At 44.5% G+C, this 26,337-nt stretch overlaps 1 protein-coding gene across 1 annotated transcript in view; it reads left to right on the top strand.

Annotated features, from left to right (window-relative positions):
* Nucleotides 1–6,783, top strand: part of LOC121274131 (myeloid cell surface antigen CD33-like) — a 17,842-nt gene extending 11,059 nt beyond the window's left edge. Inside the window, exons 5-7 of the mRNA XM_041181304.1 lie at nt 1–53; nt 1,164–1,245; nt 6,541–6,783. The exon at nt 1–53 is cut by the window's left edge and continues 44 nt beyond it. Of these exons, the coding sequence (XP_041037238.1) occupies nt 1–53; nt 1,164–1,245; nt 6,541–6,783 (378 nt within the window). The remainder of the gene's footprint in view (nt 54–1,163; nt 1,246–6,540) is intronic.
* The last annotated feature ends 19,554 nt before the right edge of the window (nt 6,784–26,337 follow it).

Below are 26,337 nucleotides of genomic sequence, written 5' to 3' on the forward strand. Positions count from 1 at the left end.
ATCATGTTGAGTGTTTTCCTGGCTGGAATCTTCATCTTCATCTGTGTGAGAAAGTAAGTGTGAAGATTTAACTTGATTTTAATATAAACATTTGCTTCAATGTTCTTTCCTTAAGTCGGTGATTGTTTCCCTTGGGATCAGCACCAGGTCCCTCTCTGTAAGTGGTCCCTGTGTCCACTATGATCCGGAGAGAACCTTTCATTATCCTGTATCCAGGTAAACGATCACAAGACCCAGAGATTCCTCACTCTGCACGATTACTCCTGGATTGTATCAGGTCACCATGTGATTCCACACAATCGGAGTGACCACACCCCGATGATCGATTCATTCACCGGGAACGGCTTTGCAATGTTCCAGGGACTTGAATAAGTAACTGTACATTCCCACGTTGTATCTGCCTCTCTCTGATTTAGATTCACAGGGATGATATCAGAGCTGAGAGCTTATAACCATCACAAGGATTGAACAGTCGATTGGGCAGTGGGACTAATTGGACAGTTTTTACAAAGGGCCAGCACAGGCACGATGGGCTGAGTGGCTTCGTCCTGAGCTGTGAGATTTTAAATTCTTACATCGAATGTGGCTGTCACTGGTGAGGCCGCTATTAATTGCCCATCTCTAATTGCCCCTTGAGAAGGTGGTGGTGAGCTGCATTCTTGACCCGCTGCAGTCCATGTGGTGTAGGTACACCCACAGTGCTGTTAGAGAGGGAGTTCCAGGATTTTGACCCAGCGACAGTGAAGGAACGGTGATATATTTCCAAGTCAGGATGGTGAGTGACTTGGAGGGGAACTTCCAGGTGGTGGTGTTCCCATGTGTCTGCTGCCCTTGTCCTTCTAGATGGTAGAGGCCGCGGGTTTGGAAGGTGCTGTTGAAGGAGCCTTGCTGAGTTGCTGCAGTGCATCTTGTAGATGGTACACACACTGCTGCCACTGTGTGTTCATGGTGGAGGGAGTGAATGTTTAATGTGGTCGATGGGGTCTGCATCAATAGAGCTGCTTTGTCCTGGATGGTGTCGAGCTTCTTGATTCTGTGCTTTGTGCAGGATTGATTGAAAGAGACAGTCCAGTTGTTGGTGTAAGGTTACAGTGGTCTCTGTGTCTGTGCTGCACTGACTCTTTGCTATATGATAACCACAGTGTGATATTGTGTTATTGCAGGAGAAAGACAGCGCTGGAGGAGAGGGTTTCAGGGACCAGTGACATTGCATTGACCCCCAGTTCACTCTCTGTGAAGCACCAGGTACAGGAACTGTTTACACTCACTCCAAAGCTTCAATCTCAGTGTGTAGGCAACACGTGTCCCAGATTCCCAGCCCAGTTACCCACTGATTTGTACCTGTGGAGTTATCAATGGTTCAGTATTGTGCTGTCTCTCTGTTATGACACAGCAACTGGTAAAGGCTGTTGTTCAAAATCCCAGAGGGAAACTTTAAACAACTGTCATAACCTATATTTCCCAGTGGAATGTTTGAGATGCAGCTCTAAATTCAGGAATAAGACCACCAGTTCTCGAGATGGGTTTATATCAAACTACATGAGACATTTATTAATTTACACAAGTTAAACATATGCACATGTCTACAAACTAGTATTATCATAACTTTATAAGAAATTCCCAAACTAATCTCCTCTAAGACAACCCATAGACTTTAAGCAGATTCCAGGCAAAGCATTTTCACCTCACAAATTCCAAATGAGGTTCCTTTCACTTTGGTTCCTTTGCAGACAGGTGTAGGCTTACAGCTGCTTTGATGTTACAAGCCTCTGCTCTGCACACACAAAACTGCTCAAGTTATACCCAGCACTTCTCTTTGAATGTAAATTTTCATTGTATCAGCAGGACCTTTCATAGCATCAATTTTATTAGTAATATAAACGTTGATTGGTTTAAATTTAACTCCCAGACATTGAATGCTCTATTTAAGAATGCAAGTTGCCTTTTTACCTCCCTATTTACATCTCAAAATTACCTTATATCAAAGCACCCAGACTGGCTGGCTTTAATCCAATTAAAACACACACAGACACATCCACAGACTAAACCTGTATTTTAACAAAAATAATTTCCAATAACATGATATTCATTAATCACATCATGACAGTCTCTCTCTCTATCCCTACCTCCCTTTCTCTCTCTCTCTCTCTCTCATCCTGTCGCTGATTACTAGGTTCATGTTAATGAGGTGACAGCGATAGGGAGGTTTGTAGGGGCTGGAGGAGGTTACAAAGAAAGGGAGGGTTGTAGGGGCTGGAGGAGTTTACAGAGATAGGGAGGGTTGTAGGGACTGGAGGAGATTACAGAGATAGGGAGGGTTGTAGGGGCTGGAGGAGGTTACAGAGATAGGGAGGGTTGTAGGGGCTGGAGGAGGTTACAAAGAAAGGGAATGCTGTAGGGGCTGGAGGTGTTTACAGAGATAGGGAATGCTGTAGGGCCTGGAGGAATTTTAAAATTAATATGTTGCTAACCAGGAGCCAATGCTGGTCAGCGAGCACCAGAGATGATAAGTGTGTGGGACTCAGTGCGAGTTAAGGCACGGGCAGCAGAGGTTCGGATGACCTCAAGTTTACGGAGGGTAGTACATGGGAGAACAGTCAGGGATTTGTGGGAATAGCTGCATCTGGGGGCAATACTGGATTGGATGAGGGTTTCAGCAGTAGAAGAGATGAGATGAGACGGGGTCAGGGTGAAGCTGGGCAATAGTGCGGAGGTGGAAAAAGGGAGTGCAACACTGTTGGAGGGTCAGTAATGAGGGAGTGCTGCACTCTCAGAGGGTAAGTATTGAGGGAGTGCTGCACTGATGGAGGGTCAGTATAGAGGGAGTGCTGCACTGTCAGAGGGTCAGGGCTAAGGGAGTGCTGCACTGTTGGAGGGTCAGTATTGAGTGATTGCTGCACTGTCAGAGAGTCAGTGCTACGGGATTGCCGCACTGTTGGCGGTTCAGTACTGAGGGTGCACTGCTCTGTCGGAGGGTCAGTTCCGAGGGAGTGCTGCACTGTCAGAGGGTCAGTGCTAAGGAAGTGCTGCACTGTTGGGGGGTCAGTACTGAGGGAGTGCTGCACTGTCAGAGGGTCAGTGCTAAGGGTGTGCTGCACTGTTGGAGGGTCAGTACTGAGGTAGTGCGAGACTGACAGAGGGTCAGTAATGAGGAAGTGTGAGACTGACAGAGGGTCACTATTGAGGATGTGCTGCACAGTCGGGAGGGTCAGTACTGAGGGAGTGCTGCACTGTTGGAGGGTCAGTACTGAGGGAGTGCTGCACTGTCGGAGGGTCAGTACTGAGGGAGTGCTGCACTGTCGGAGGGTCAGTACTGAGGTAGTGCGAGACTGACAGAGGGTCAGTAATGAGGGAGTGTGAGACTGACAGAGGGTCAGTAATGAGGGAGTGCGAGACTGACAGAGGGTCAGTAATGAGGGAGTGTGAGACTGACAGAGGGTCAGTAATGAGGGAGTGCTGCACAGTCGGGGGGGTCAGTAGTGAGGGAGTGCTGCACTGCCATAGGTGGTTTCTTTCAGATGACATGAGAGAGAGGGTTAAACCCACTGAGACACGACTGACACTAACGAGGCTGCACAATAATTTAACCCTATCAGTGCCAGTAAATGATGTGAGGATATCTTCTGTTTCCATCTCTCTCTAGGGTAAACAGAACGTGCTGATTACTGAGCCCCAGAACACAACCAGAGACACAACTAGTGAGGAGGAGACCCCAGCTCCCAGGGGTCTCTCAGATGGTGCAGTGCGAGGCGATGCTGGACATTGGCACACCGACAATCCCAATGCTCTTCTCTACGCCAGTCCCCAAGTTTTGAGGGTGTCCAGTGGTGATGGGTCTGTCCACAGGGAAGAGGAGACGGAATACGCACAGATCAGGTTCGAGCATAACTGAATGAGAAATGGGGAGAGGGAGTGAGGAGGTGTGGGGGTGGGGGTAGGGATAGAGATTCCTGGGAACAGGAAACAACCCACTGGGGGAGAGGGGGAGAGAGGGAGGAAGGGATGGAATTGGGCTGCGGTTGGTGTGGTTTGGAATGAAATGCTTCTCCAGAGAGGACTGGATGCTGAGCCATTGGGACAGAGATTCACTGTCTCTCTCTGTCTCTCTCTCTCTCTCTCTCCCTCCCTCCCTCTCTCTCTCTTTCTTTCTGTGTCTGTCTCTCATTCTCTATCTCCAGCTCCTCCTTTAAGATGCCCGTTAATAACTGACTTTGTTGACTCAGCTGTTGGTCTTCTGTCCCTAATATCTCCTCATGTGCCTCAGAGTCAGGTGAAGATGTGACTAACAATCCCCGGATGAGCCTTGGGACATTTTGCTACATTGAAGGTGCTATATAAATGCAAGTTGTTGTAGTAAATTTTATCTGCTTCGATTAAGAATGAACCACAAAGGCTCCTTCAACAGGGCATGTGTGCAGGAGATCACAATAAATACAATGAGCTGTGAGATTTTTAAATCTTTCATCGAATGTGGCTGTTACTGGTGATGTCAGCATTAATGCCCATCCCTAATTGCCCCTTGAGAAGGGGGTGGTGAGCTGCCTTCTTGACCCGCTGCAGTCCATGTGGTGTAGGTACACCCACAGTGCTGTTAGGGAGGGAGTTCCAGGATTTTGACCCAGCGACAGTGAAGGAACAGTGATATATTTCCAAGTCAGGATGGTGAGTGACTTGGAGGGGAACTTCCAGGTGGTGGTGTTCCCATGTGTCTGCTGCCCTTGTCCTTCTAGATGGTAGAGGTTGTGGGTTTGGAAGGTGCTGTTGAAGGAGCCTTGCTGAGTTGCTGCAGTGCATCTTGTAGATGGTACACACACTGGTGCCACTGTGTGTTCATGGTGGAGGGAGTGAATGTTTAATGTGGTGGATGGGGTGTAGATCAATCGGGCTGATTTGTCCTGGATGGTGTCAAGCTTCTTGATTCTGTGCTTTGTGCAGAAGTTATTTAAAGTAACAGTCCAGTCATTGGTGTAAGATTACAGTGGGCTCTGTGTCTGTGCTGCACTGACTCTCTGCTATATGATAACCACAGTGTGATATTGGGTTATTGCAGGAAAAAGACAGCGACGCAGGAGAGAGTTTCAGGGACCAGAGACATTGCATTGACCCCCAGTCCACTCTCTGTGAAGCACCAGGTACAGGAACTATTTACATTCACTCCAAAGCTTCAATCTCAGTGTGTAGACAACACGTGTCCCAGATTCCCAGCCCAGTTACCCACTGATTTGTACCTGTGGAGTCAGCAATGGTTCAGTATCATGCTGTCTCTCTGTTATGACACAGCATCTGGTAAAGGCTGTTGTTTAAAATCCCAGAGGGAAACTTTAAACAGCTGTCATAACCTATATTTCCCAGTGGAATGTTTGAGATGCAGCTCTAAATTCAGGAATAAGACCACCAGTTCTCGAGATGGGTTTATATCAAACTACATGAGACATTTATTAATTTACACAAGTTAAACATATGCACATGTCTACAAACTAGTATTATCATAACTTTATAACAAATTCCCAAACTAATCTCCTCTAAGACAACCCATAGACTTTAAGCAGATTCCAGGCAAAGCAATTTCCCCTCACAAATTCCAAATGAGGTTCCTTTCACTTTGGTTCCTTTGCAGACAGGTGTAGGCTTACATCTGCTTTGATGTTACAAGCCTCTGCTCTGCACACACAAAACTGCTCAAGTTATACCCAGCGCCTCTCTTTGAATGTAAATTCACATTGTAGCATCAGGACCTTTGAACTCCACCCCTTCTAACAATAAATCCTCTGTCATAGTATCAATTTTATTAGTAAAATAAACATTGATTAGTTTACAAATTCACTCCCAGGCTTTGAATGCTCCATTTAAAAATGCAATTTGCCTCTTTACCTCTTTGCTTACATCTCAAAACTGCTATACATCAAAGTACCTAGACTGGCCGGCTTTAATCCAATTAAAACACACACAGACACACCCACAGACTAAACCTCTGTTTAAAAAGACAATTTCCAATTACAATACATACATTAATAGATTCATAAACTTGCTCTCTCTTTCTCTCTCTCTCTCTTTCTGATCATGTCTCTGATTACAAGATTCATGTTATTGAGCCTCACACCAGGCACCTGAGTGCAGAATCTAAGCGAGCACTCGCCAGAGACATTTCAGAGGGATTGCGAGACTGACAGAGAGTCAGTACTGAGGGAGTGCTGCAATGTCGGAGTGTCAGTACTGAGGAAGACCTGTACTTTCGGAGGGTCAGTACTGAGGAAGCCCTGTCCTGTCGGATGGTCAGTACTGAGGGAGTGCTGCACTGTCGGAGGGTCAGTACTGAGGGAGTGCTGCACTGTCGGAGGGTCAGTACTGAGGAAGCCCTGTACTGTCGGATGGTCAGTATTGAGGGAGTGCTGCATTGCCATAGGTGGTTACTTTTATATGATATGAGAGAAATTTAAACCCACTGAGACACAACTGACACTACCGAGGCTGCACAATAATGTAACCCTATCAGTGCCAGTAAATGATGTGAGGATATCTTCTGTTTCCATCTCTCTGTAGGGTAAACAGAACGTGCTGATTACTGAGCCCGGGAACACAACCAGAGACACAACAAGAGACGGGGAGACCCCAGCTCCCCGGGGTCTCTCTGAAGGTCCAGTTGGAGGCGATGCTGGACATGGGAACCCCGACAATCCTGACGACTTTCTGTACGCCAATCCCCAAGTCTTCAGGGTGCCCAGTGGTGATGGGACTGTCCACAGGGAAGAGGAGACAGAATACGCACAGATCAGATTCAAGTGAAACTGAGTGTGAAACGGGAAGACGGTGTGGGGATGTGGGGGCAGGGATTATGATTCCTTGGAACATGAGACAACCCACTGGGGGACAGGGGGAGAGAGGGAGGAAGGGACTGAATGGGTCTGTGGTTGGTGTGGTTTGGAATGAAATGTTTTCCCAGTGACGACTTGATGCTGAGTCATTGGGGACAGAGATTCAGTGTCTCTCTCTCTCTCACTGTCTCTCTATCTCTCTCTCCTTCTCTGTCTCTCTCTCTCTCTGTCTCTCTCCCTCTGCTTCTCTGTCTATCTCTCTCTCTCTCTCTGTCTCTCTATCTCTCTCTCCTTCTCTGTCTCTCTCTCTCTCTGCCTCTCTCCCTCTGCTTCTCTGTCTATCTCTCTCTCTCTCTCTGTCTCTCTATCTCTCTCTCCTTCTCTGTCTCTCTCTCTCTCTGTCTCTCTCCCTCTGCTTCTCTGTCTATCTCTCTCTCTCTCTCTGTCTCTCTATCTCTCTCTCCTTCTCTGTCTCTCTCTCTCTCTGTCTCTCTCCCTCTGCTTCTCTGTCTATCTCTCTCTCTCTCCTCCTTTAACATGGTCCTTATTAACTGGCTTTGTTAACTCAGCTTTTGATCACCTTTCCCTAATAACTCATTATGTGTCTCAGAGATGGATTTATATGTGGTTAACAATCCCCTGAAGAGCTTTGGGACAGTTTGCTACATTAAGTGTGCTATATAAATGCAAGTTGTTGTAGTAACTTTAATTTGCCTCGATTCAGAATGGAAACACGGAGAATCCTTCGACAGGGCGTGTGTGCAACAGGCTCGCAATAAATGCATTGCACGGCAACAACTAAGTATGTCCTTTGATGCTGATGCATCCCAGTCCTGCTGTGTGGACACATCACAATCGAGGGACTGCCTGACTGCGTGCAGCCAACATGACCGAATAGTAATTAGCAGAAATGTGACATCACTGAACTTTGTTAACATTTCAGAATGTGCTTTCTGAATTCTGCAACTAGTTTATTCTGTGATGGATTACAAGAAGCTTTTGCATTTTCTATAATATTACATTTATTGTCACAAGGGATTGAAATGCCCAGACAAATCTGTACAGATATATTTTTATTAAACATCTTACTCTGGGACAACCTTCCTGCTCCAATCTGTTAATTCATGTCTTTGCATTTCCCCAAAAAATTATGTAAATTCCTGTTGGACACAAAATTTCCCATGTAAACATGTCACACTGTACTTAGACTTTCTTACCACTGGTGGTGCTGTAAAAACACACCAATTTCCTTCTCAGAGATTGTAGTATATCTCCCAGTTATCCTTACGATGTTATTAGGATTAAGGGAATGGGGACAATCTTCACAATGTGGTTATGATGTTGTTAAGACAGAGAGCTGATGAAACCACCTCCCCCCCTCCCTAGGCAGCATCAATTCTGGCTGTGAGACCCCCACACCCATCCCACGCCCCCTGTTCATTTCTCCATTCCTGCTCTAACTTAGCGCTTTAACACATGAAGAGCGGGGCCCACAGGAAAGTGTGGAAGGGCTGCCCATCGCAGCTGGAACAAGGATCCTCGCGGTTCTCCCAGGATAGAATGGTGGAGTGGGGGAGGGGGAGCAGTGGGGTCAATATCCACACCCTCCCGAACACCCCCATCACTGTCACTACCAAGAGGGAACATCAGTCATGAGACAGAAGCCAGAGTGTGACCAACTGAGACAAACTGAGACTGAAACCAGCATCAACCAGTGTCCCAGCAAATAAGGTCAGAGTAGGGGAAATGGGGAAAAGACAGAAAGGTTCTTAATCTGCATGCAAGCAAGAGAGAATCTAACCATCTCCCCTTGACATTCAATGGCAGCACCTTCACTGAATCCCCGAATATCAACAGCCTGGGGGTTACCATTGACAAGAATCTGAGCTGGGTCAGCCACATAAACATTGTGGCTATAAGAGCAGCTCAGAGGCTAGGAATCCTGCGGTGAGTAACTCACCTCCTGACTCCTCAAATCCTGTCCATCACCGACATAGCACAAGGCAGGAGTGTGAATGGAATACTCTCCACTTGCCTGGATGAGTGCAGCTCCAACAACACTCAAGAAGCTCGACACAACCCTGGACAAAGCAGCCCACATGATTGGCTCCCCCTCAACCACAGCAAACACTCACTCCCTCCATCGTCAATGCACTGTGGCAGCAGTGTGTCCCATCTACAATATGAACTTCAACTCAGCAATGTTCCTTCAACAGCAGCTTCCAATCCCACAACCTCTGCCATCGAGAAGGACAAGGGCAGCAGACATAGGGGAACACCACCACCTGGAAGGTCCCCTCCAATCCACACATCATCCTGATTTTGAAATATATCGCCGTTCCTTCACTGCCACTTGGTCAAAATCTTGGACTTCCTTCTCTAACAGCATTGTGGGTGTACCTACACCACATGGACTGCAGAGGTTCAGGAAGGCAGCTCACCACCACCTTCTCAAGGTAATTAGGGATGGGCCGTAAATGCTGGTCTAGACAGTGATGCCCACTTCCCATGGAAGAATGAATATATAAAACATAAATTTGGAACAGAATGAATGAAGTCATAGCACAAATAGAGATTAATGGGTACGATAAGATGGACACTGAAGGGAGTTGGTTGCAAGGTGACCAAGGTTGGAAATTGAAAATTGAAGGATATTTGGACTTTTTGAAAGGATAGGAAAAATGAAAAGGAGGTGGGGTAGCTCTGCTAATAAAAGATGAGACCTGTAAAATAGTGAGAAATGATCTTGGTTCAGATGTCAAGATGCACATTCAGTTTGGGTGAATATAAGAAATTACAAGGGAAATAAATCACTGCTGGGTTGGTTTGTACTCCCCCCTGACAGTAGTTACACTGCAGGGACAGATTATAAATCAATACATGCGGAGGTTTGTGTGAAAGGCACCACAATAATCATGGGAGTTTTCAATCGTCATATAGATTAGGCAAATCAAATTAGCAAATGTAGCTTTCAGCGAGATTTCACAGATTGTATTCAGAACAGTATTTTTGAACAATCCAACATAGAACCAACCAGGGAAGAGGTTGTTTTAGTCCTGGCAATGTTTAATGAGACAAGAATAATTAACATTTCATTGCAAAGGACCCTCAAGGGAAGAGTAATCATACCGTGTTGAAATTTAATATTCAGCTTAGAAACTTGGGTCTTAAACCAGTGTCATAAACTTAACTAAAGGCAATTACAAGGGTTAAAAGCTGAGTCGGCCCAAGTAGAGTGGGACAGCAGATTAAAGGGGGGTGAAGTGGGTAGATGAGGAGTAACAGGCATCTAAAGAGATCTTTCAGAAATGCCAATGAAAAATTTTCCAGTAAGAAAGAAAGAATCTGTAAAAAGGATGGAGCATCGGCGGCAAACTCAGGAAGCTAAGGACGCTATCCAATTGTGAGATAAAGCCGGCAATGTTGGGATGCTTAGTGAAAGGCTGGAGATTGGGAAAATTTGAGAAACCAGAAAAGTGAGGGAAGAAATATAAGGAGGCTGAAATGATGATATGAGAGTAAACTAGCAAGAACCATAAACAATGACAGTGAGATGTTGTACATTAAGATAAGAGAGAAGCTACAGTAATAATGGGACACATAGAAAATCAGACTGGGGAATTAATAATGGGAAACAAGGAAATGACAGAGACTTTCAACAAGAATTTTGTGTCTGTGTTCACAGTAAAAATCTCTAAAACCATCCCAATAGCAGGAGAAAGTCAAGGTGCAACAAGGAGGGAGGAACATAAAACAATCAGTAACACCAGAGAAAAAGTATTTAGAAAACTAATGAGACAAATGCTGACAAGTCCCATGGAGCAGACGGCCAGAATGTGAGGGTCTGAAAGGAAATGGCTGCAGAGACGGTGGATGCATTGGTTGTAATCTTCCAGAATTCCTTAGATTATGGGAAGGTCCCAGCGGATTGGAAAAACATAAATAAAACATCTCTGTTCAATAAAGGGGGGAGGCAGAAAGCAAGAAACTACAGGTCATTGTAATATCTGTCATTGGGAAAATATCAGAATTCATTATGAAGGAGGGAGCAGCAGGACATCTCGAAAACCATAATTCAATCAGACAGAGTCAACATGGGTTTGTGAAAGGGATATCATGTTTGAAAAAATAATTAGATTTCCTCGAGGATGTAACAAGTGGATTGGATAAAGGGGAACCTGTAGATGTGGTGTATTTGGGACTATGACACAGCCAATGGTAAAGGCTGAGTTGTTCAAATCCCAGAGGGAAAATTGAAACAACTGTCATACCCCAATTTTGCTGTTTGTAATTTCGAGATGAAGACTTTGAATTCATTAGGAATAAGACGACCGAGGATTGTGGGTTTTTTATATAAAACTAAATAAACCATTTATTAATTTAACAACAAATTTAATACATACACATTGGCTACAAATAACTACTATAATAACTTTTTAACAAATACCCCAATTAATCACCCCCACGTAAATCTCTACTAAGGCAACAATGAACCATTGACATAATATAGACACCAGGCAAAGCACATTTGACAATACGAATTCCGAATGAGGTTCCTTTGCAAGTTGGTTGGAGGCTACAGGCTGGTTCGGTCTGAAATGCTCCTGCCTCACACACACAAACTCCTTCCTTTATATAGCTAGCTTTCCCTTTGAATGTAAATTTTCCATTGTATCACTCGGTCTTCTGAACTCCAGCTCTTCGAACAATAAAACCCCCTTTCATAGCACCAATTTCATTAGTAAGTTCAAGAAAAAACACATCTTTTGGATTCATCTAACTAGGTGCAAGATTTTACCCCCAATCTTGAATGGTTTACTCAGCAACTTTACTGTTCTCCTCACAAGTCACCCAATTAACATCTCAAAACTACTAAACATCAAAGCACACGGACCAGCTGGCTTTAATACAATTAAGACACACCCAGACATACACCTTTACATGGACCACCACTACAATTCTATTTTAGATAATAATTTCCAAGCACATTTTACACACAAATATCTCTTCATGACATTGGATTTCCAAAAGGCATTCGATAAGGTGCCACATCAAAGGAGACTGCACAGGGTGAAATTGGATGGTGTTGGGGGGGATATATTAATATGGATAGAGGACGGGCTAACTGACAGGAAGCAGAGAGCCAGGATAAATGGGTGATTTTCAGCTTGGTAAACTGTAACTAGTGGAGAGCCACAGGGATCAGTGCTGAGGCCTCAACTATTCACAATCTACATTAGTGACTTGGATGCAGAGACTGACTGTACTGTAGGCAGATGTTCTGACTGTGTGGTGAAGATAGGTATGAAATATATAAGCTGGGCAGGAAAGTAAGTTGGGAGGAGGAGACAAAGAGGCTGCAGAGGGAGAATAATAGTTTCAGTGAGGGGACAAAAAAATGAGCGGATGGAATATAAGGAATGAAAATGTCAGGGTGTCCAGCTGATCCTACTTGTTCTGTTCTTATATTCTTATACAGACACAGGGTTTGCTGACAGTGCGCAGCAAAGTGCTGTTCTCTCACTTTGTTCCAACTTCCTCATTTTGTCTCACAGAGACACATCCACCCTTTCTAATTAAATACACAGAGGGAGCAGCACAGGAAGAGGTCATTCAGACCAAGCAGAGCGTGTGGGCAGTTCCTCCCCAGGCGAGCAGTCGGACAGGTCCTGGGTAAGTAACGGAACGATTGGAATTCACGCCCACGACCAACACCATCCTTTGTTGATGTTGTGACTTTATAAAGACAGATTCCAACGATTGATGCCTTTGAAAGATTGCTACTGATTATTGAGATCTGGGTGTGAGGCTCAAGTCTGTCATACAGAACATCTTTCTAGCTCAAGGGACATGAGCTTGGGGACTTCCTGAGGTGTTGAAAGCGGCTATAGAAATGCAAGACCTTCATTGTTTTTCTTTCTGAAAGCCTCGTAACTCTCTGCAGAGCACCTATCATCCCACAGAGAATCAAATTTGTCTGTGAAGATATTGTCTAAAAGCAGTTCTGATCTCTCGACAGCATTCGGACAAGAGGTGACGTCTCATTAATTCCTTTCTCTTTCAGAACTTCACAGTTAGAAGCTGAGGAAATATCTTGGAGTGGACAATGATCGGGAAATCGTACTTCCTCCTGTCACTTCTCCAAGGTAATACCATCGTCAGCTCGGACAGATTTATGGTTAATAGTCTTTGTAAAAGATCATTCTCATTGAGCTCTGATAGGGAACTGATTCAGCAGTGAGCCAGTGTACAAACTCACACCAAGTCCCATTCACCCATCACCCCTGTGCTCACTGATATACACTGACTCCCTGTCTGACAGCAGAATTGGAGGAGACCAGAGGTCTTGGAGGGTTGTAGGGGCTGGAGGAGTTTACAGGGATAGGCAGGGTTGTAGCAGCGAGAGCAGAATCTTAAAATTCAGGTGCTGTCGGACGTTGGTCAGTGAGCGATGGGGATTGATGGGTTGAGTAGAGAAGCACGGAGAAAGACTGGGGGATGAAGACTATCCTAATGTGAGGTCTCCGATAGCAATGGCCTGAAATTTGTGTCCTTTGCTGCCTTTATTCAAAATTGCCTATGAAGAAACGCAGCAGCTCCTAGAATAGACAGGCTGTTCAGTGTAACACTTCCTGTCCATTCTCACCATGTTAGATACTTCAATAAGGGAACAAGATAACTGAAAGAGAGAAGGAAGGCAAAGCTGTCTGTGTGTAAAGGTGTCAAATATTCTGAGTTATCATGAGTGTCTCTGATCTGCTGCACAGTTTAAATTTCACGGAATCTGGGCACTTTGCAGCTCAGAGAGAGACCATTGACTCACTGCCTGAAAGGGCGGTGGAAGCAGATTCAACAGGAACTTTCAGAAGGGGAACTAGATAAATATTTGAAGGGAAATTTGCAGGGCTGTGCGAAAGGTTTTGGAGGGGAATTGGGAAAGAGCCAGCACATGCACGATTGGTCAAATGAGCTCCTCAGGTTTTGTATCGTTCGGCAATCAGACAATTTAAGACCCTTGTCAGCAAATCTTCAGAATCCTGCTGAATCACAGATGTTTCAGAAGGACAGGGAACACGAGGCTTCTGGTATCAACGCTTCATGTGGGGCCCAGTTCAGTTTGAACAAGAAAAATGACAACAGCGTCTTTGAAAGTCATGAACCCACAACAGCGGCAACTCCGACACATGCAGAGCTCAGGCTAGAGGCGCTTTGTTAGTGTGTTTCACAGTGTCTGCTGGAGTAGGGTCAGTGCTGAGCTTGGGGACAAGTCAGTCTACAATGCTGCATCGGAATCAACAATACAACAATATGGGGTTTGGATCAGAAATAATCCCTTAGACAATGTGGATACAAAGAGATTCTTCAGACAATGAGGATCCAAAGAGATTCCTTTGGTAGTGAGAATCCAAAGAGATTCCTTATTCCATCGGTTTCTAATTGGGGTTCATGATTTTGCAAGGGGTCCTTGGCAGAATCAAATTATCGAGCAATAGTGTGTAAAATACCGGACAGAACGAGAAAGGTGGGATAAATGGAAAACTGTTCACTCTGTTTACACTAATGGGAGTTAGTCTCAGTAATGGAGACCATGAAACTATCATCGATTGTCATACACACCCATCTGGTTCACTAATGGCCTTTAGGGAAGGAAATCTGCTGTCTACATCTGGTCTGGCCTACATGTGACTCCAGACTCATAGCAACGTGGTTCCTCTGAAATGTCCGAGCAAACCATCCAGTTCTCACCATGCTAGAAACTTCAATAAGGGAGGACGATAACTGAAAGAGAGAAAGAAGCCAAAGCTGCCCATGTGGATAGATGTCAAATATCCTGAGTTATCATGATTGTCTCTACTCTGCTACAGAGTTTATGCCAAGGGACATTAGAGATGGGCAGCAAATGCTGGCCTTGGCAGTGACACACACATCCCATGAATGAATAAATTATAAAATCTTATTACTTGGAAGGTGCAAGTGCAGGTTGTTATGATCCTTGAGCAGACCCTCTCAGCACTGACCCTACTCCAGCAGAGACTGTGAAACACACTAACAAAGCACCTCTAGCCTGAGCTCTGCATGTGTCGGAAGTGCCGCTGTGGTGGGTTCATGACTTTCAAAGATGGTCTTCTTTATTTGTTCAAACTGAACTGGGCCCCACACAAAACGCTGATACCAGAAACCTCTTGTTCCCTGTCCTTCTGAAATATCCATGACTTCAGCAGGATTCTGAAGAGTTGCTGATGGAGGAACAGACACCCAATTTTTTTTGGTAACTTAGGAACCAATAATATTTTGTTTCAAGTAGACGAGGTTTGAGATTTAAGACGCTTGCGAAGAGAATAAAGCTACAAGATTCCATGGCTTTTAAACAGACAAAAATAAACTTTACTGCACCTGCTCAGAAAGATAAAATAATTTACAATATCCACCTTATACCCTAACATGCTGGGTTAATATGAGCTCATGTGAATTAACAGGCAAACTGTGGTCTCATATCCACACTACTCATTAAATTGTAAACGCGACCAAGATAGAGCCCATGGGTTTCACAACAACCCCCCCGGACATCAGTGAACATTGTTAGTCAACCAATCTCAATGAAACTCTGTTTCTCTCATGAGGGATTCCAGTCTTCAACTTCAAAGATCTTGCCTTGGAAGTCTCTCCAAAAGTCGCTTCAACTCAGATAGCCTCAGTGACGTTCCACCTCACAGGGTTTTCATCTCTTCTCCTGAGGCTCCAGTGCCCTGGATTCCCGACTATATACTCAAGCACCACTAGGTTTAGATGAAAGGTTTTGATTGACTGGGTAGACAGAGAATGTTCCCTCTTGTGGGCAGGTGAATAACTAGAGACCGAGTGATTGGTGATTCCTTAAACATTGAAGAGGGAATGAACACCAATCAGATTGAATCAGATTAGCCAATCAGCTGTGTTGAACAGCAGACAGGAATGTTAGGCTAATTAGTGATTCATGACGGTGATAATGGGGGGAGTTCTGAGGGCTCCTAATCCATTGTCCTGTCTTGTAAATCAGCACTGAATGGATCTCAATTGGTGGGTCTTGTAGATACTGTGTTAGGTGGAAGACTGGCTTCACTAAGGGGAAATGGTAGCAGAGAGGTATTGTCACTGGGCTGGTATTCCAGAGGCCCAGGGTGATGCTCTGGGGCCCTGGATGTGAATCCCGTCACGGCAGATGAATGGGATTAAAAAGCCTGGTTCACTGATCATCTATAGCGAAGGAAATCTACCACCCTTACCCAGTCTGGCCTACATGTCACTCCAAACCCAAAGCAATGTGGTTGACTCTTAAATGTCTCTGATGGACATGGGATGGGTAATAAATCCCATGAATGAATAATTTGAAAAAACTAAACAGAGTCCTGAGGACCATGAGCCAATGTAGAATGAACTTGTCCACTCCTGCGTCCAGGATTCTCTTCCATCATTGTGAAACCTTGGGGAGTTCCTTGTGTGTCATGTAAATGGTCCACACTGCAGCCACTGTGCCCCAGTGATGGAGGGGGTGGATATCGAGTCTAGTGGATCTACAAACCATCCAGAATTAAATATTGATATTTCTCTCCCCAGTTGGACTGTCACAAGAGTGGAAAGGTGACACTCCACGAGAGGTGACAGCGCAGAAAGGTTCGTGTGTACAGATTCCGTGTCATTACAGTTATCCATCACATTTGGAAAACCAACCACAAGGTGGAGTCTGGTTTAATAATGAGGAACGAGGAACATCGTCTATAACATTTCGCTCCAAGGATCACAGTCACGAGTTACCACGGTTCCACCATCGGACCCGGCTGTCTGGAGACCTGAAAGATGGCGACTGTTCCCTGATTATAAACAACATCAGACGGGAAGATGCAGGATGTTATTTTTTCAGAATAGAATTTGACAGCAGGAATAGATACAGCTACTATCCTGTAACCCAGCTTCACGTTTCTGGTAAGTGCTGTTATAATTACTCAACAATTCACATTCAACACTCAATGGGAAATAACACAAACTGTGACGTTTACATATTAACACAAAACAGAGCTTATCATAACACACTGTCTGATTCTCAATAACCTGGTGATAGCTTCCAGTTCAGTCCTAAAGCAACCTTTAATGCTGACTTTTATATCAATGATTAAATGTATTCCACTCCCATCGATCTCTCTACTCGTGTCTAACAGTCTATCAGGATCGTTAAAACAACTCAGTTCTGATATCATCCTTGTAAAAGTGCTTTCTCCTGTGGGACTGTGGTTTCTATTTGAACTGATGCTTCACGTTATATTTCTCTAAAAGGATCCATTCTCTGTCTGTTAGATTTCACAGATAAACCCACGATATTCCCTGCTGAAATTATTGCAGGAAAGCGTGTGGATGTAAGCTGCACCTTCAACACAACGTGCAATGGAACAGCAGCACCTGTCTTAACCTGGGACACTCCCACTGACGTACCTGGATCAATCTCAAACACTGTAACTCAGCATGGTGTCACTCTGACCTATACTTCTGTTCTGACCCTGATCCCATCACTCAAACACCACGGACACAGTCTCAGCTGCAGAGTGAGATATCCATCAGTTTCATCGGAGCGGACCCTCGTACTAACTGTGCAAGGTAAGAATGGATACTCTTCCATCTACATTAGCTAGAAGTTCTACATAGTACACTGCAAGATCCCACAACTGCATTGTGTTCAACAACAAATCAATAGTCTTTAACTGATACAAATTAACTTCAGACACTGCAGCAGTCCCTGAATACTGACTCTCCAACACTGCAGCACTCCCTCAGTACTCGCCCTATGTCAATGCAGCACTCCCTCAGCACTGACCCTTCGACAGTGCAGCACCCCCTCAGTACTGAATCTTCGACAGTGCAGCACCCCCTCAGTACTGAATCTTCGACAGTGCAGCACCCCCTCAGTTCTGACCCTCCGACAGTGCAGCACCCCCTCTGTACTGATCATCTGACAGTGCAGCACTCCCTCAGTACTGACCCACTGACAGTGCAGCACTCCCTCAGTACTGACCCTCCGACAGTGCAGCACTCCCTCAATACTGAACTGAAGTGTCTGCCTGGATTATGGGCTTTGTGGTGAAAGAAACTATATTGAATCACACCTTTCACATTCTCAGTGTCTTTCAAAGTGCTTCACAGTCAGTGTAAGTTAATTGATGTTTATTTGTTTTTAGATGCACCACAGAATCTCTCAATTAATTCTCTTGATATGATTAATGCTTCATCGATCAATATAATTGAGAGGAATTCTGCAGTGATAATCTGCTCTGTCGAGAGCTTCCTAGCTTCTAACCTGACGTGGCGACATCTTAATGTCCCAATGAACTGAACAAGTTCCAACAATGAGCTGTGGTTGGTGATTCCTCACGTTACATCCAGGGACACTGGAGACTATCAGTGTGTGGCAGAGAATGAACATGGAGCAGTGGAGGGGTTCATAACCATCACTGTGGAATGTGAGTGTACACAAACTACAGCATCTCTCACACACACACACATTCACACACACACTCACACACACTCACACACACACTCACACACACACTCACACACACACACACACACACACACACATACACACACATGCACAGACAGACCCACATGCGCACACACACAAATACACATGCATGCGTGCACACACACAGATCCTTGTTGTGCAGAAACATACACACACACAAGCCAAAACACACATACAGACACAAAAACATATGGGTTCCCTCTCCTCTCTCAGTGCTGCACTGGAGTCTCAATATCAGCTCCGATTCTGTGTTGAAGGAAGGTAAACTCCAGATCATCAAGACACTGAACTGGATGGAGCAACCTCCTGAACAGTGAATTGTAGATTTACCCCTTAGTGCTCCATCGATCAAATAAAATTCATTGCCTTTGAAGCCTTTGGGGACATCCTGAGGATCTGAAAGGGAGTTTCCTGCATTCTAGATGGACACCTCCACTGGTGGGAGAATGTAACTGCAGTGTGACAGTTTACATAGGCAAAGCCGATTGTAAATGTGAAATAAGTTCTTATCCTGAGGGAAGGTACCTGGAAATGCATTCAGACATCAGATACAGAGACATGATGCATGGAGTCTTGCTGTGCACTGTGCTTGCTCACATTAAAATCTTTATATGTTTTTAGATGCACCACAGAATCTCTCAATTACTTCTCTTGATTAACGCTTCAACGATCAATATAATTGAGGGGAATTCTGCAGTGATAATCTGCTCTGCCGAGAGCTTCCCAGCTTCTAACTTGACGTGGCGACATCTTAATGTCCCAATGAACAGAACAAGTTCCAACAATGAGCTGTGGATGTTGATTCCTCACGTTATATCCAGGGACACTGGAGACTATCAGTGTGTGGCAGAGAATGAACATGGAGCAGTGGAGGAGTTCACAACCATCACTGTGGAACGTGAGTTAATGCAAACTTCAACATCACTCACACACACACACAAACACACACACACACAAACACTTGTGTAGACACACGTGCACACAAACAAGCATTCATGTGCAATCCCACATGTGCTCAGGTGTGCATGCCTGTATGCTCACACACAGAAGCATACATACAGAATCACACGTGTGCTTGCTCACACACTCACAGACATGTGTGAGTTGTCTGTTCTCCCTGTGCTGCACTGGAGCGTTGCTCCAGATTCTGCTCTGAAACACTGACGACATCAGCTGAACAAGACCCTGTATTGGACGAGCAGCCCCCTGCACAGAGAATTGTAGGTTTATCACTCAATACCCTATTATTCTAAAGCAATTCCTCTACTGTCAAATCACTGTGAACATCCTGATGATGTGAAAGACATTATCTTTTCTTCTAACCTGACAGTGTCTCCTCTGGTAGAAGGCTGTAATTACAGCGTGACAGTTTACATACCCACACGCAGCAAGAGCTGAACAATACTCAGCTTGGATTGAGAAATGACAAGTAACGTTCACACCACACAAGCACCAGGCTGTGAACATCTCCAACAAGAAAGAATCTAACCATCTCCCCTTGATATTCAATCACTTTACCATCACTGAATACCCCACGATCAACATTCTGGGGCATGTTGACCAAAAATCTAACTGGACCGGCCATAAATACTGTGGCTACAGGAGCAGGGCAGAGGCTGGGAATCCTCTGGAGGTGTAAAACTCACCACCACCTCCTCAAGGGGAATTAAGGATGGGTAATAAATGCTGGTCTAGATAGATACAGCCACTTCCCATGAATGTACAAAAAGAAAAACGCTGGACGTGACCATTATAAATGTTGACATAGGAACTTAAAACAGGAAGGAACCCTTGAAATGCACATAGGCACTAAATAGAGAGAGATGAGGCATTGAGTCTTGCTGTGCACTGTGTTTGCTCACAATGAAACCTTTATTTGTATTTAGGTGCACCACGGAACCTATCAATTACTTCTCTTGATATGATTAACGCTTCATGGATCAATATAATTGAGGGGAATTCTGCAGTGATAATCTGCTCTGTCGAGAGCTTCCCAGCTTCTAACCAGATGTGGCGACATCTTAACGTCCCAATAAACAGAACAAGTTCCAACAATGAGCTGTGGTTGGTGATTCCTCACGTTACATCCAGGGACACTGGAGACTATCAGTGTGAGGCAGAGAAAGAACATGGAGCAGTGGAGGGGTTCATAATAAAAACAGAATTACCTGGAAAAACTCAGCAGGTCTGGCAGCATCGGCGGAGAAGAAAAGAGTTGACGTTTCGAGTCCTCATGACCCTTCGACAGAACTTGAGTTCCGCTGCCAGACCTGCTGAGTTTTTCCAGGTAATTCTGTTTTTGTTTTGGATTTCCAGCATCCGCAGTTTTTTTGTTTTTATCTATTGAGGGGTTCATAATCATCACTGTGGAACGTGAGTTACTGCAAACTTCAACATCACTCAGAAACAGACACACACACACACACACATACAGACACACACACACACACACACAAAAAAACACACACACATGTGTAAGCATACACATGCATAATTATATACACACATTCATACACGTACAAACATATACACAGGAAAATACACATTCATCTCAAACACACACACATATTCATGCCCAAACATAGACACACACATGCACATTCACTCACTCATGGACAGACGTAGACACACAGACACGCGTGCATGCGCACACACAGATACATGTGTACATACACACACAAGCACACTCACTTGTGCAGAAACACAAATGCACACACACACAAACCCACATGTGAGTTCCGTGTCCTCCCTCAGTGCTGCACTGGAGTCTCGGTATCAGCTCCGATTCTGTGTTGAAGGAAGGTAAACTCCAGATCATCAACAAGACCCTGAATTGGATGAGCAACCTCCTCAACAGAGAAATGTAGATTTACCCCTAAGTGCTCCATCGATCAAATACAATTCATTGCCTGTCCAGCCCTTTGCGAAATCCTGAGGATGTGAAAGCAAGCTTCTTTCATTCTAGATGGATAACACCTCTACTGGTGGGAGAATGCAACTGCAGTGTGACAGTTTACATAGGCAGTGTCAATTATAAATGTGCCATAAGACCTTATCCTGAGGGAAGTTACCTGGAAATGCATTCAGACATCAGATACAGAGAGATGATGCATGGAGTCTTGCTGTGCACTATATTTGCTCACATTAAAATCTTTCTATGTTTTTAGATGCACCACAGGATCTCTCAATTACTTCATTTGGTATGATTAATGCTTCATCGATCAATATAATTGAGGGGAATTCTGCAGTGATAATCTGCTATGTCAAGAGCTTCCCAGCTTCTAACCTGACGTGGCGACATCTTAATGTCCCAATCAACAGAACAAGTTCCAACAATGAGCTGTGGTTGATGATTCCTCACGTTACATCCAGGGACACTGGAGACTATCAGTGTGTGGCAGAGAATGAACATGGAGCAGTGGAGGGGTTCATAACCATCACTGTGGAACGTGAGTTACACAGACTTCAACATCTCTCTCACACACGCGCACACACACACAAACACACACACACACACACTCACACACTCATGTGTAGGCACATACATGCACATTTAAACACAGTCATACACTTGCAAAAACCTACACAGAAACATACACACACTCAACTCACACACACACACTCATACACGTGCACACACTTTCACTCATGCACAGAAATATACACAAAGACACACACACATTTGCGCAAACACACACACACATGCACACACAGACACATGCATGCATACTCACACAAACATACTCACATGTGCAGAAACACAAACACAAACATACACAGGCGTGAGGTCCCTCTCCTCTCTCAGGGTTGCACTAGAGTCTTGGTATCAGCTCCGATTCTGTGTTGAAGGAAGGTAAACTCCAGATCAGCAAGACCCTGAACTGGATGAGCACCTTCTTTACCAGAGAAATGTAGACTTACCCCTCAGTGCTCCATCGATCAAATACAATTCATTGCCCCTAAATCCCCTGGCAAAATCCTGAGGATGTGAAAGTAAGTTCCTTTCATTCTAGGTGGACAGCGCCTCTACTGGTGGGAGAATATAACTGCAGTGTGACAGTTTACATAGGCAGTGCCCATTATAAATATGACAGTAATTTTTCATGAGGGAAGGTACCTGGAAAAGCATTCCAACATTAGATATAGAGAGATGATGCATGGAGTCTTGCTGTGCCCTATGCTTGCTCACATTAAAATCTTTATTTATTTTTAGACGCACCACGGAATCTCTCAATTACTTCTCTTGATATGATTAACGCTTCATCGATCAATATAATTGAGGGGAATTCTGCAGTGATAATCTGCTCTGTCGAGAGCTTCCCAGCTTCTAACCTGACGTGGCAACATCTTAATGTCCCAATGAACAGAACAAGTTCCAACAATGAGCTGTGGTTGGTGATTCCTCACGTTACATCCAGGGACACTGGAGACTATCAGTGTGTGGCAGAGAATGAACATGGAGCAGTGGAGGGATTCATAACCATCACTGTGGAACGTGAGTTACTGCAAACTTCAACATCACTCACACACACACACACACACACACACTCACACACTCACACACACACACACACACACACACACACACACACACACACACACAGACAGACACCTGTAGGCACACACATGCATAATTATACACACACAGTCATACACATACAAACACATAAACAGGAAAATACACACCCATCTCAAACACACACACACATTCATGCCCACACATTGACACACACATGCACATACTCTCACTCACGGACAGACGTAGACACACAGACACACGCGCAAGTGCGTACACAGACACATGTGTGCATACACACACAAACATACTCACTTGTGCAGAAACACAGACACACACATACAAACGCGTGAGTTCCCTGTCCTTTCTCAGTGCTGCACTGGAGTCTCAGTATGAGTTCCGATTCTGTGTTGAAGGAAGGTAAACTCCAGATCAGCAAGACCCTGAATTGGATGAGCAACCTCCTGAACAGAGAATTGTAGATTTACGCCTCAGTGCTCCATCGATCAAATAGAAATCATTGCTTGTCAAGCCCTTTGCAAAATCCTGAGGATGTGAAACCAAGTTTCTTTCATTCTAGATGGACAACACCTCTACTGGTGGGAGAAAGCAATTGCAGTGTGACAGTTTACATAGGCAGTGTCAATTATAAATATGCCATAAGACCTTATCCTGAGGGAAGTTACCTGGAAATACATTCAGACATCAGATACAGAGAGATGATGCATTGAGTCTTGAGCACTATGCTGCTCACGTTAAAATCTTTCTATATATTTAGATGCACCACGGAATCTCTCAATTAATTCTCTTGATATGATTAACGCTTCGTAGATCAATATAATTGAGGGGAATTCTGCATTGATAATCTGCTCTGTCGAGAGCTTCCTAGCTTCTAACCTGACGTGGCAACATCTTAATGTCCCAGTGAACAAAACAAGTTCCAACAATGAGCTGTGGTTGGTGATTCCTCACGTTACATCCAGGGACACTGGAGACTATCAGTGTGTGGCAGAGAATGAACATGGAGCAATGGAGGGATTCATAACCATCACTGTGGAACGTGAGTTACTGCAAACTTCAACATCACACACACACACACACACACACACACACACACACACACACACACACACACTCATGTGTAGACACATAAATGCACATTTATACACACAGTCATACACATGCAAAAACATACACAGAAACACACATACACTCAACTCACACACACACTCACACATGCACACATATAGACATACACATGCACTCACATTCATTCATGCACAGACGTATATACAAAGACACACAAACATATGCAAAACACATACACACACGCACACACAGACACATGCGTGCATACACACACAAGCAGACTCACATGTGCAGAAACACAAACACACACACATACACACGTGTGAGTTCCCTGTCCTCTCTCAGTGCTGCACTCGAGTCTCGGTGTCAGCTCCGATTCTGTGTTGAAGGAAGGAAAACTCCAGATCAATAAGACCCTGAATTGGATGAGCAACCTCCTGAACAGAGAATTGTAGATTTACCCCTCAGTGCTCCATCGATCAAATACAATTCATTGCCTGTAAATCCCTTGGCAAAATCCTGAGGCTGTGAAAGGAAGTTCCTTTCATTCTAGGTGGACAGCGCCTCTACTGGTGGGAGAATGTAACTGTAGTTTGACTGTTTACATAGGCAGTGCCCATTATAAATTTGACAGTGAAAGTTATATGGAGGGAAGGTACCTGGAAATGCATACAGACATCAGATACAGAGAGATGATGCATGGAGTCTTGCTGTGCACTGTGCTTGCTCACATTAAACACTTGATTTGTTTTTAGATGCACCACAGGATCTCTCATTTACTTCGCTTAATATGATTAATGCTTCATCGATCAATATAATTGAGGGGAATTCTGCAGTGATAATCTGCTCTGTCAAGAGTTTCCCAGCTTCTAACCTGACGTGGCGACATCTTAATGTCCCAATGAACAGAACAAGTTCCAACAATGAGCTGTGGTTGGTGATTCCTCACGTTACATCCAGGGTCACTGGAGACTATCAGTGTGTGGCAGAGAATGAACATGGAGCAGTGGAGGGATTCATAACCATCACTGTGGAATGTGAGTTAACACAAACTTCAACATTACTCTCACATATACACACACACTCACACAAACACACACACACACACACAGACACGTGCACACAAACAAGCATTCATGTGGAATCGCACATGTGCACAGGTGTGCACACCTGCATGCTCATACAAAGAAGCATTCGTGAAGAATCACACGTGTGCTTGCTCACACACACACAGACATGTGTGTTTTGTCTGTTCTCCCTGTGCCGCACTGGAGTGTTGATCCAGATTCTGCTCTGAAACACTGATGACATCAGCTGAACAAGACCCTGTATTGGACGAGCAGCCGCCTGCACAGAGAATTGTAGGTTTATCACTCAATACCCCATTATTCTGAAGCAATTCCTCCACTGTCAAATCTCCGTAAACATCCTGATGATGGGAAAGACATTTTCTTTTCTTCTAGCCCGACAGTGTCTCCTCTGGTGGAAGGCTGTAATTACAGTGTGACAGTTTACATATCCACATGCAGCAAGAGCTGAACAACACTTAGCTTGGGCTGAGAAATGACAATTAATGCATCACAAGTAGCAGGCAGTGAACATCTCCAACAAGAGAGAATCTAACCATCTCCCCTTGATGTTCAGTGAGTTTACCATCATTGAATCTCCCACGATCAACATCCTGGGAGATGTTAACCAAACACCGAACTGGACCGGCCATAAATACTGTGGCTATGGGAGCAGGTCAGAGGCTGGGAATTCTGTGGGGGTGAAAAAATCACCACCACCTCCTCAAGGTCAATTAGGGATGGGTAATAAATGCTGGTCTAGATAGATACATCCACTTCCCATGAATGTACAAAATGAAAAACGCCTTCAGTGACCATTATAAAAGTTGACATAGGAACTTAAAACAGGAAAGAAACCTTGAAATGCACATAGGCACCAAATAGAGAGAGATGAAGCATTGAGTCTTGCTGTGCACTGTGTTTGCTCACAATGAAACCTTTATTTGTATTTAGATGCATCACAGAATCTCACAATTACTTCTCTTGATATGATTAATGCTTCGTAGATCAATATAATTGAGGGGAATTCTGCAGTGATAATCTGCTCTGTCGAGAGCCTCCCAGCTTCTGACCTGATGTGGCAACATCTTAATGTCCCAATGAACAGAACAAGTTCCAACAATGAGCTGTGGTTGGTGATTCCTCACGTTACATCCAGGGACACTGGAGCCTATCAGTGTGTGGCAGAGAATGAACATGGAGCAGTGGAGGGGTTCATAACCATCACTGTGGAATGTGAGTTAATGCAAACTTCAACATCACTCACACACACAAACTCACACACACAAACAAACACACTCGTGT

This window comes from Carcharodon carcharias, assembly GCF_017639515.1.
Source record: "Carcharodon carcharias isolate sCarCar2 chromosome 29 unlocalized genomic scaffold, sCarCar2.pri SUPER_29_unloc_9, whole genome shotgun sequence".
Taxonomy (NCBI): domain Eukaryota; kingdom Metazoa; phylum Chordata; class Chondrichthyes; order Lamniformes; family Lamnidae; genus Carcharodon; species Carcharodon carcharias.